Source organism: Stenella coeruleoalba, assembly GCF_951394435.1.
Source record: "Stenella coeruleoalba genome assembly, chromosome: 5".
Lineage (NCBI taxonomy): Eukaryota > Metazoa > Chordata > Mammalia > Artiodactyla > Delphinidae > Stenella > Stenella coeruleoalba.
In genome coordinates, this window is record NC_137150.1 from 30,483,112 (window position 1) to 30,496,324 (window position 13,213).

General features: G+C 33.1%; 1 protein-coding gene across 6 annotated transcripts in view; it reads left to right on the top strand.

The window, feature by feature from the left end:
- Positions 1–13,213, top strand: part of STAG1 (STAG1 cohesin complex component) — a gene marked incomplete at its 3' end in the record, with an annotated part of 426,886 nt that overhangs the window by 258,614 nt on the left and 155,059 nt on the right. For 5 of the 6 annotated variants that reach the window (XM_079922183.1, XM_079922181.1, XM_079922182.1 and 2 more), the window contains one exon: positions 3,213–3,417. In XM_079922183.1, coding sequence (XP_079778309.1) covers positions 3,213–3,417 — 205 coding nt within the window. Of the gene's footprint in view, positions 1–3,212; positions 3,418–6,287; positions 6,437–13,213 lie in introns of those variants that run through there. The other variant, XM_079922186.1, reaches the window with a different exon arrangement.

The following is a 13,213-nucleotide window of genomic DNA, read 5'->3' on the forward strand; positions in this document are numbered from 1 at the left end:
CTGACACCAAGCATTGTAAATGGATGACCACAATGAAAGCAACAATGATTGCAATTACCAACATGAAACACTCATACTATGTCATAATATTGACATTCAGTCCAGTAATCCTCCACTGTAACAGCTCCTTTACTTTGCAGTGAAAATTGATTTGTATATTTTTTGCCTCTGTGTCCTTGTGGGATTTTTTATTTAAAGAGAAAGTCACAAAAATTATAATCATACTCATCAGCTCACTCAGTCCCATGTAATTAATATTTTTTTCATCTTGATCTTTTGTTAGCACTTTAATGAATTCATCAGTTTTCCATTAGAGTTCTGAAAATACTTATTCATTCAGTTCAGCAGTATAGTCAGTTACCAGAAACCTGTACTTGTCAGAGTCTTTTCCATGAATTCCTTGAAGATGAAACCCTTGTATAGGAACATTTTTGCAAATGCATCAGAGTATACCCAGAACTGTCTGTAAATGACAAAAGACTTAAAAATGACCACGGTTAAAGATTCTTCCATGTTTTCTGCTATTTCTTTTTTTGGTTGAGTATTTTTAAGTGTTTTGATTTCATTAGGAATTTATTTTAGTGTATGGTGCAATACATATCTGATATTTTTCTAACGAAAAGCCAGTTGTACTGTACCAAAGTCATTTACTGAATAATTCATCTTTTCCCACTGCTTATAATTCTACTATAACAGGAATGCATTTGTTTGTGAGTAACAGAAAATCTGACCAACAGTGGCTTTAATTCACAGGAGTTTGTCTCACACAAAATAAATTTGGGAGTAGAGAGAACATGGTTGGTATTGATACTACACCTCAACAGAGCAAAGACCTACATTTTTTCCATCTTTCTCTGTACCATTCTTTATCTTCATACTGTCCCCTCATGGTTGCAAAATGGCTGTTGACCATCAGCACCACATATGAGTTCCAAATCAATGAAAAAGGAAAGGACAGAAGGTTTAAAAGGTAATACTAACCTACTTTGTCCATTTTAAAAGGTTTTTTCCACAGGCCTCATCTAGCATTTACATGTTTTTTTTCTCTGATATGTCTTGCACATTATTTTCTAGGCTACTAATGTATCTCCTATCAGTAACCATCCTTTCCTTCAGTTCATCAACTGAATTTTTTAAGAAATAAAGTATTTTAGGTATTTGCAACCTCATGTTAATGGCAGCATTATTTACAATAGCCAAACATGGAAATAACCTAAGTGTCCATCAATGGATGAATGGGTGAAGAAAATGTGGTAAATGCGTGCGCGCACGCGCACACACACACACACACACACACACACACACTCAGAGGAATAGTATTCAGTTGTTAAAAAGAGGAAATTTTGCCATTTGTGACAACATGGACAGACCTTGAGGACATTACACTAAGTGAAATAAGTCAGAGAAAGACAAATACCATATGATCTCACTTATATGTGAAATGAAAATAACAACAACAACAAAACAACACAAAAGAACTCTGAGCGAGCTCATACATACAGAGAACAGAGTAGTTGCCAGGGTTTGGGGGGAATGGGCAAAATGGGTGAAGTGGGACAAAAGGTACAAACTTCCAGTTGTAATATAAATAAGTCCTGGGGATGTAAAGTATGGTGACTATAGTTATTAATACTGTATTGCATATTGAAAAATGGCTAAGAGTGTAGATCTTAATAGTTCTCATCACAAGAAAAGCAAAATAATTTGTAACTGTTTATGGTGACAGATGTCAACTACACTTATTGTGATTATTTTGTAATATATACAAATATTGAATCATTATATTTTATACCTGGAACTAATGTTATATGTGAATTATACCTCAAAAAAAGTGTGTTTTTCAGTTCCCTAGAGTTTTGTTTTGTTTTATGCTGCATTTGAATCTTTGAAGTATACTTATGTTTTATTTAGGTTTTCCTAAATGGTGATTTTTCTGGCTTCCTTTCCTCTTGCTGTTGGGGCTGTTTAGATAGATTCTTTTCTTTGTACTTTCCTTGGGGCCCAGATCTGGTTGTGAGCACTAAATGGCTGAATCTCACAGTTGGTACAAAGCAAAAGAGACTCTACCCTGGTGGGCTTTTGTGAAATGGACGCAGCAGGCAGCCTTCAGAGATACCTTTGAGAAGCGTCTCCCCTCTCCATCCTGCTACCCTCTCCAGTCTGTGCTCCCACACCCCCAGTCTAAAGAGCAGGGAGGATTCAGCTAGCCCTTTCAGTTCCTTTTTGATGTCCTATAGAGCTTAGTAACCCACATAATACTCATGTAGTGCCAAAATTAACTTTCTTTGGGGATATTTGACTGACTGCCAAGCTCTTCCCTATCTCTGCTTTCTGTTCCTTGCTCTTGGGATTTCTTGCTGTTCTAAGTGTCACACTAGTTCTCTTTCCTGGGACACCAACAGAGCTCAAGACCTCATTTATAACCAATTTTCCTAACAGCAGTTTGGCCTAGAAAAGACAAATAGCCACAAATTGAGAGTATACAGATAACTATGTTCACAGAATTTCGCACTCTCTGCCTTGTGAATTTCCATTCCTCCACCAAAATGTTTTAGGCTGGAGTGGGAAACCTCTGCTGGGTTCAACTGTCAGTTTCGTATTTTAAACAAGATAACACAATCTCGTGATACCAAGAGCCCATGCTAGATATTTTTCGTTGAAAAGTTAATAAATTCACTCCATAAAATAGAGTTAATTGAAAGTTCATAGTAAAATTGGAAAAGACAGGTTTGCAGTTTCAGATGTGAAAAGTTGGTTTTGGACTTCTTAATGAAGTGCTTATACTCTTGAAACTGTCAATTCTTTAAAGTGTCTATTTAAAATAATTGAAAGATGCTATATTTCACAGGTATCACCATTAGTTTGATCTGAATTCAGTAGCAAATATCCTTTCTAGTCTAAACTTCAATTCTTTTTTAATTTCCTACTTTAAATTATCTCAACTAGGACCCAAGTACAGCAAAACTGGAACTATTATTTTGAATGAATGGCTTAGAATAATGGATTAAATACTGGTTGTAAATAATAATTTTGAGCACATTAACAATTTAGATGTTGAAGATCAAAACAAGCAAAAAAAGAGAAAGACATCTTGTGCCCCTTGATTTCTGTCCATATCTACTTTGAGAAAAATGTTCCTTTTCCAGTAGGAGGAAAAAATACTGATCAAACTTGATGTCATATTTAATATGTTCTTTTTTTATCCCTTTTAGGACAGTGGTGATTACCCCCTTACCATGCCTGGACCTCAGTGGAAAAAATTTCGTTCAAACTTTTGTGAATTTATTGGAGTCCTGATTCGACAATGTCAGTATAGCATAATTTATGATGAGTATATGATGGACACAGTAATCTCCCTTTTGACTGGTTTGTCAGACTCCCAGGTCAGAGCTTTTAGACATACAAGTACCCTTGCTGGTAAGTAACCAACATTTTATTTCCTTTTCAATTTAGTTTTGTTAAATATGTTCTATTCTAGTTAAGTTTTATTTAGATTAAATATTAAATTCATTACTTTGCTCTTGAAAAATAGTTCTTCTCCAAAATTCACATGAATGGTTTGTATTCTCTAAGTAAAATGTGTGCCTATTTTGATAACTGGCATTTGATAGTCTTGAGAATGAAAATTGAAATTTTCTGGCGAGTGTTACCAAATCTCTTTCTGAACATGTATTTTCCTGCATTTTTATTTTATAACCAAATAAATTTTAAGAGTCCACCAGACCATGTTCTTTGGTAAACCCAAATAATAGTTGAAATTCCAAATTCATAGTAGTTTTTCTACTTAATTACATTGCTTCATAGTTCATTGTTATTATACATAAATGTGTAAATTTTGTTTATATATATGTATTTTTAAACAATTCTATCCAATTGTAATAGGTAAGTGTGACCTAGCTGGCATTTTTTCTATTCCTAGTGCTGTAATAACCTAAATGTAATGTCTCTAAAATCAGTTCAGGTAGGTAGGCTGAGTCCTGAAGAACTGACATTATAATTTTCACTTTTGCTTTTATTTTAGAATTATGTAGACAAATTGAGTCAAGTATGTTCTTTTTCCCCTTGTTTTTCCGTAACAAGGTAATTTTGTTAATTTAGCCATCGTTCTCAATTCCTCAACGATTTTAACTGTGCTTACCTAAAATGACTAAATGATTGTTCTTTTTCTCCTGTAATACAGAGAGAGAGAATGTGTGTGTATGTACATACACATATATTTAAATACTCCCAAATTACATCCTTTTTAATAGCAATAACTCTGGCTATATTCATCTTGCACATTACCATGACAAAAAATGAGATTTAATTTAATTAATTGCATTTCATCTTGAATTTAAATTTCTCATTTATCTAATTTATTGAATGCATTGATTCTTAAACTTTAGCATGCATCAGAATCACCTCCAGGCCTTACTGAAACAGATTGTCTGGCCTTGCCCCCGAGTTTAACAGGTTTCTAGCTGTTGCTGACACTGATACTTTGGGGACTACACATTGCAAACCCTGGATTTAAAATTTTATCATTTTCTGGTTTAACCTGTTGCCTAAAGCCAATGTGATAATTTTATATAGAGTCATCCATATTTTTTTCCACTCCTTTTTCCTTCCTTAATGTGGTTAATACATATTATTAGTGTCCATTATTCCCTTAGTTGCAGTTCTATATGGAGCAAACATGAGACACAGTTATTCTTTTGAGGGTGTCCTTTTTCTCACTGGGAAAAGAGGAAGATCTTTTACTTAATTTTATCTTTTTTAAAAAGGTAAAATCACACAATTTATTGTTGAAAAAATTTTCTATATAGAACAAACATCAAACATATTTTATTCTGTGTTTTGAGAGTATCCTCTTCCTCATTATTAGGAATAAAAAGAGATCTTGTACCCAGTTGTAACTTTTTGAAAAGGTACTGTAAATATACTGTTTATTACTTAAAAGTTATCTGATGCTATACAATTTTTCTTTCTAATTTCATCACTTTTAGAATCTTCTGCCCTTTATGTTTGCTTTTTTTCTTTTCTTTATATTTTCTGTTTACTTTTCATCTTTCTTTTATCTACGTACAGTAATTCTTGTTTAGCTGGTTTTCAGATGCATAGTAAATGCAGTGATTTGAAATAAACAAAACTTAAACATAAGATAGAAGTTACTTCTGAATAGCCAAAATTACTGCCATAAAGAGTTATTATCTAGTTTCCCAATGCCAAGAGAGAAAGAGAAGCAAGTGTTAGATTGGAGGACAAGTGTTAGATTCTGTCCTGCTGACAGAATTGTGAAACGATAATTTATAACAAAAAAGACAAAAAAAATTTGCTTACAGATATCAAGATACAGAGCAATCTGGGGCTCCTCTGTAGCGGCCAGCTACCTCTGTTTAATCCAGAAACCTGTGTGCATTTTATATAAAAGACTAAATATATGCCACATACTCTATTTATAAACACAAGAGAAGGAATAGGATATTATAGAAATAGACAGAATATTTTGAGTTTTAAAACATTTCAGTTTCCTGAAAAATGCAGTTTAATTCATTTGCATTTGTCCTTCACTGCCATGTAAATGAAATATTACTGTATTTTACTGACTTTATGATGGTCCATTTCAGCTCTTCTTTCCATTGGCCCATTTTCAGTGACTTTTATTATTTTCTTGTTTTTCGTATATTTATCCCTTTGGTAATCTATACATTGCTAATTTTGTGTGTGCTTAAACATATTTTAATTATGGCTTTCCTCCTATTTCTTTTGAGTTGAGTTGCTCCCTCCTCCTTCCAGTGCCTTTCTGTCTTTCTTTTCTCACAATTTACCTGTGATCATGATAGCTTTTAAAACTGCCTGATAAATGCCATTTGGTTTTCTCCTCAGCTTTTTTTTATATCATCTAGCCTATTTGTATTTGTTAATTACTTCTCAAAATCAGAAATCAAGAAAAATAGGAGATCAATGTTATGTTTATACTTATTTTTTAAAAGCTAACCTATTCTCAAATTTATTTCAAAATATTACTGTAATTTCTCTGTGTACATTAATGATCATGTCTTCCAAAGCTCAGTTTCATAAAAAGTGAGACATCAGTCACCTACCCAACAACAAAGCACAGAGATCTTGCTGAGAACTTAATTCCAGGCTGGATAATAATTAGCCACCTTTTCAAGGATTATTTTCTTTTCATCTTTGCTCTCTTCTCTGGTACCCCCTCCCTTTTTTTCTTTTATGGTATGTGTATAAGGGGTAGATTAAAAGATAATCATTTTTATTCACTTTGCAGGAGGAGTCTTGGGGACTAGATAAAATGGGCAGGAACATTTAATCCTCTGCTTCAAAGACTATGTGCATGGACAGTTACAAGGCAGTTATGGCCAGATATGATTATCGGCTTTGGAATAAAATGCTCCTTGACATTGCTTATATCTTAGCTGAGAAGAGAGACAATCAGGTTAGTTGTTTTGTAGGGTACAGACAAGATAAGTTTTAGAGCTTCATAAATCATCAGAGTGGTTTTATCAATAGTACTTTTAATCTATTTTCCAAATATCCCATTTTCTTGTTATTAGTTAATAATATGTCCCAATTGTCAGTGTTTATGCATTGCATTTAATTGTATACTTTTGTCACATTTTTACTAAAATTTTCATCATTTTGTAGTTCTTCAGGTTTGTTTATTCTCCAGGTAGAAGTAGTCTCATTTTCCCAGTAAACTGTGCTTTCTCCCTTCTTTTTGGAATTCTTTTTACCATTAAATTGAAACAGACTGTTAGCAATTACATTTTGTATTATATTTTCCTTATTTTTTTCTATTCTTTTAATTGGAATTGTAAAGCATACTCTCCTATATGTCTGACTCAGCTTAATAAAGAAGCTTTACACTGTAATAAAGTTTTCATTACCGATTTATCTTCAGAATTAAGTGCCTTTGTGCTTTTCTAAATAGCTATCTCAGACATATTAGAATAGAACATAGTTTGTGGATTTAATTTATATAAGTAGTATTTTGTCATTATTATTTTGGTGGATTTACAATCTGAGGCTGGACATATTTTCTTTCCCCAATTTCATGGAATCTTCAAGAAAAAATATTTTCCTCCTCCAGCTCAAAAACAAGTAGGTTTCCCTTTGTTTTACCACTGTGTTGTTTGGTATTATAAAGATAATTCTAATCTCAAAGGATCTATTTTTTAGATTTATAGTTATATTATACTTAGGCATTTGTTTTTAAAATGTATGCCAATACGTTAGAAGTTGGTGACTTCAAATTTTTGTTAGATGGCGAGATGAATAATGTTGGTTTACCTTTTTTATCTTTTGATGTTTTCTCACCTGCATAATTTTCTATGTTACAAATAGATTGATACTGGCTACCTCTCACTTCTAAAGTGAAAATGCTGATTTGAACAAAGGGGGATTAAGACTACAAAATTTTATTAATATAGCATGGTGATTGATTCTGTTCTATTTTTTTCTAAAATGAATTCTGAAAAAATTAGAAAATGTGGTTAAGATCATCATATGACAGTCAGGTGGCTCATTATGCTGGGAGGCCAGTCTTTACCACTAGTTAACAATAATAGGTCACTCTCAGATTCTTGTGGAAGTAAACATTTCTTTGTATCTCATTGTTGAACATTATTATATTGGTATATGGTTGATTTTATATTGACATATGATTCGTTGTTGATTAACATTTTTTTACCAAGTCAGCATCTCTGGACTTTTACTCTGAGAAAAGAAAAGCTGTAAGAAATTTCTTTGTTCTCCCATCACAGACTGAAAATAATCTTGTCTCAGTAAATTGATGTCTTTTCTTTGGCTTTTGGTTGCTGAAACCATATAATATAGGGTTCATAGAATGGGTTCTGGACCAGGCTGTCTGAATACATATCCCTTTCTTCCTTTTACTAATTGGGTAATTTGGACAAGTCCTTTTGGCCTCACTTTCTTCATATGCAAAGTGGGAAAGATAATGATAGCTACCTCATTAAAAGAAATTAAGAAAGCTTGAACTAGTGCCTGACATTTAGTAAACTGCGGCTGTTATTCTGTAATGACAGTAAGAGCCAGTAGTGTGTGCAGTGTTTCCCTTCACTTGTGTTTTTTTTCCTCAGAATTTATTGAACACCTACTATTTTCGTAATAGAAGACATTGCAAATGGGGAAATCAGAAACAAGTAAATAAACAGATCTTTCAGAAACTGCTATTAAGAAAACTAACAGCATGCACTTTCATTTTTTACATATCTTTTTGGCTCTCACATGCCAAATTCTATTTATTAAATTCAGTAGGTATTTTATAACTCTTAACCAGACTGAATATTTCTGGTTGCTATGGTTAGAACCTCAAAATTTTAGGTCAATCTGACATCATCAAAGAGCAGACTGTTAGAGTATAAATAAGCTCTCTTCCTTAATTTCTTTATATTTTCCTTTTATTCATTAAAGAAATTTTTACTTTCTCATTGCTTTGTATTTTCACCAGTGCATTTTTTTTAACTTTAATACCTTTGTGTTTCTCGTTGCTCCTCTAGATATAACACTTTTTTTTCACCTTTCTAGAATTTGTATGTAGTAGACTTTTGGTGTTCTCATGAGATTAATGCCCAATAATAGACCAAATTTGCGAGTGCCACTATATCTTATAACTGTACACATAAAATACAGTAAACTTTTTAAATGTAATTACTCTTTCAAATGTAAATATAGGTATCTAGAGTAATGTTTTACGTTTTCTAGTTACAGAAGTATCATTTTCTTAGATTTATCGCCTTTACTTTCTGTCATCGGGTATGAAAATTAGTTTTCTTTTGGGGGCTAGTTTTTGTAAAGAAATTATGATTTTTAAAATCATTTTATAATCATATCTTTTATGTATCAACTTGGTAACCTTGGACAAGTTACTTAACTTTAGGGCCTCACTTTCCTCATCTGTATAGTGTTGCTACTAATAGTCCCATTTTATAGGAGTGTTGTGAGGCTTAAATGAAATAATTCGTGTTAAATGTTTCACATATACAAGTCATTCAGTAAGTGTCTGATATTATAACTGTGATAGAATGACAGAGCTTGCTTGGTTTGGCTCTAAAGAGGATAGAGAAATTGAGAAAATTTCTTGTAGATTTTTCATTAATACTTCCATGTTGTATGTTTAAACATTTTCTGTACATATAAAATTACATATACAACTTACAAAGAATTCAGAATAGGAGAAAAGTACAAAAATAAAAATTAGCCATAATCATACCACTTCTTAATTTTGTCATGACATGTCGGTGTTTCCTTTTATGTGAGGATTTTTTATTTTATTTTTAAACAAATAATAGGATGTTATAATCAATTTTGTGGGGTACATTTTCTGTACTTTTAATTTTTTACAATTATGTTTGATAAGGCTGTGTTGTTTTCTAAAATCTTTATGTCCTTTAAGTTATTTAACTTTTCTGCCATTATTTGGATCCTTTGTCTTTTGTTGAAACCTCTATCTTTGGCCTGCCCTTTTTTTCTTTTTAAATTTATTCTCTCCTTTTTGGGTAGCATGTTTTCTGATAGGTTCTTGAGAAAAAGAGTATTGGAAAAGTATATATTTGAGATTTTACATGCCTGAAAAATTATTCTTACATTTAATTGAACCAATGTGGAACTTATTGAAAATTTTCTTCAGAATTTTTCCTCTTGTTTCCAATATTGCTGTTGAGAAGACCAATCCTGTTTCAAAGTTCTGATTCTGATCCTGTTTCTTGTCTTTGGAAGCTTTATGTTCTTTTTGTTCCTGATTTTCTGAAATATCATGGTGATATACCCTAATGTGTGTATATAATTCCCATTCATTATGCTGGGCACTCTTTATAGAATACATATTACTTGGATGTTAATCTGTTGAATCAATCCTGAGTTTCTTGTTATTTCTCTTTTAGCTTCCATTCCTTAGTCTTTTTGTTCACTTTTCTTGTATTTCTTCAGCTTTATTGAGCTTAATTTTCATTATCATTTTAAATATTCTAAGAGTTCTTTTGCATTATCCAAGTCTTTTTTTTTTAACACTGTTTCATGGATGTAACATTTTCTTTTATCTCTCTTTGACAACGTTAATTATTACTCTGAAGTTTTTTTTTTTTTTACACCCTACTCTGACCTCTTTTCCAATTCTCTGCTTTTATCAGTGTCTTTCATGTTGGAAACGTTCCTTAAGTATCTATTCATTGGCTTTCTAGTCATTGCTGACAATGAGACACTAAAGAGCAGATTGCCAGAGAGGGTGGGGGTTGGGGGTGGCATGGGTGTGTGTGTGTGTTGTGTTTGACAGGGAGGGGCAATGGCTTTGGCCTCTTTGGTGAGCATCACTGTAGGGTGGTCCTGTGGTCACATACCATTTTCACTGTGGACCCTAAACTCTTGATAATTATTTTTCCCTGGGGAAGTTTAGCTTCTTTGCAGAAGGATCTTTCAATCTCCTTAAGTCTGTTTGCTGTCTGCCATTTGGGAGTTAATACAGGGTGAAGGAGCACCCAGGGCACTCTGCACTTCACCTGTATCCCTCCTCTGTGTCTGATGAGTCCAAATCTCTGGTTTATATTCTTCAGGGAATAAACTTTCTGGACTTCCAAGATGAGTGTATGTTGGGGGAATTGCCTGACTGCCTAGGTTCGAGTGGAGATTTAATTACTTACTATACAAACTTTGAAATAATGCTCCTATTTCCAGACCTTATTTCACTTCATCTTCTGTGGACACCAATACTTCTCCAATTCCTTAATGCTTTTGGGTTCTACACACCAAAATTGTTTTTCTTTTTGTATTTCTTTAGATATAGTTGTCAAGCTTTTTCAACCATTTGGTTTGATTTGCATGCTTCATCCGTCTGCTTTCCATATACGTATATTGATACATTGTGGTTTGGGGTTGCAGGTAATTTTCTGGATTTATTGAAGAAGAAAATTGTTTTCTCATTATTTTGGTTGGGTTTTTAAGAGACAGGGATTGATTAAATATTTATTATTTGGAAAGAGGAAGTTTATTGTAAGCCTTTTTGTTTTTTTAAATAAGTTTTTTAAAACTAAAGAAGGAACATAATTGCAATGGAATACTACTCAGCCATAAAAAATAATGAAGTAATGCCATTTGCAGCAACATGGGTAGACCTAGAGATTATCATACTAAGTGAAGTAAGTCAGAAAGACAAAGGCCATATGATATCACTTATATGTGGAATCTAAAATATGATACAAATGAACTTATTTACAAAACAGAAATAGACTCAGACATAGAAAACAAACTTATGGTTACCAAACGGGAAAGGGGGTGGGGGAGATAAATTAAGAGTTTGGGATTTGCAGATACCAACTACCATATATAAAACAGATAACAATGTTGAACTATATAGCACAGGGAACTATATTCAATGTCCTGTAATAAACCATTATGAAAAAAATATGTATATATGTATAACTGAATCACTTTGCTATACACCAGAAACTCACACAACATTGTAAGTCAACTGTACTTCAATTTAAAAAAAAAAAAGAGGGAATATAATCATACCTCTCTTTAAAATTTAGTTTTGTCCCATTATCATATATATTTCCAGGGTTTATAGTAATAGTTTTCAAAAGTATAGTAGGTATCACTAAATATAAAGACAGCTTTTTAGTTTTCATTTTTATGTTGAAGAACACATAAATGCAAATTGTTGAATAGTAAATAAAAGGGCCAGTGTCCATAATCTTAATTTTAACCATCCCAGTTGCCAATAATCTCTTTTGTTCCAGTTTTTGTTTTATATGTTCCCAGCTCCAACATTGTTTTTCTTCTTTTGGGGCTTTAAATTCTTTGATACTCTGTTTTTTAGTGTTCTTGATGTCCTCACTGCCTCCACTTTCCTAGCATAGATTCTGTTTTTCAGGTTTATTTTAATCATGTCCTTCTCATGAAGGATCCTCAACATCCTTGCCCTCCATTATACCCCCTAGGAAAACCTCATATTACTACCTGTTCCATACCTACACAAGTGGAGCTGAAAGTGGCTATAGAACAACACATAGTTATAATGGCTGGGCATTTTACATTTTTCTCTCAAGTGGACCTTTAGTGCTGCCTAGCAATCCTATTACAGTATTCTATGCCATGGATATTCCTACTTTCTTATAAGATTATTTCACACCTTCTCAAACCTGTAGCATCTGCTATCCTCTTTTCTTCACAATTAGCTGATTATCTTGCTAGCTTTATAGAGACAGAAGAGAATCCTTCAGTGATTAAACCTACTTATCTAGGTGTACCAGTACACATATACTCTGCTTTTTCTTTTATTACAGTACTATCTATCTAAGGTTAGTCCTTGCCCTTGTGCAGTGGATCCAATTCCTGTTCAAGAACTTTACTCTTCAGGGTGTTTTTTCTCTCTGTCCTGCTTCAGTTCCCCCATCCCCTTTATCATTATATTAATATGCTATAACAGCGTTTATCTTTTAGAAACACTCTGTATCAGTTAGGGCTCTTCAGAAACACAGACTCATCAGGAGATATACTTAGGTACTTATTTTCTTATTTGCATACACACACACAGATATATATATTGGGGGAGAGGAAGATTTATGTTAGTGAATGGCTCACACAATTTGGGAGCTGGCAATTTTAAAATCTGTAGGGCGGGCCAGCAGGCTAGAAACTTAGGCAGGAGTTGTACAGTCTTGAGGCAGAAATTGTTTTCTAGGAAACCTCGGTTTTTGCTCTTAAGGCATTCAGCTGATTGGATGAGGCCACCACATTATTGAAGGTAGTCTCCTTTACTTACAGATGTTAATCTTATCTATAAAATACCTTCACGGTAACACCTGGATTAGTGCTTGATTAAATAACTGGATACCGTAGCCTAGCCAAGTTGACACATAAGACTGACCATCACACCCTCCCTTGTTTCCACATGCTCCTTAATTATAGTCCTATTTTTCTCCTTTTCTTTATAGCAAATCTTAAAGAATTATTTCTATTTACTGTCTCTACTCACTCTCTTCTTATTCTCTTTAAACCCACTCCAATCAGGTTTCTATCTACCTGTTCACTGCCTTTGCTCTTGTTGAGGTCAGCAGTTACCTTCTTAGTGTCATCTTTCTTGAAAGACATAACTACTTCTTTCTTCTTGAAGCACTGTTTTGGTGGACTGTAGAAAGCTAAACTGTAAATACTGAATTATCTCAGACTCAATCTAAAGACGTTTTTATCTTTA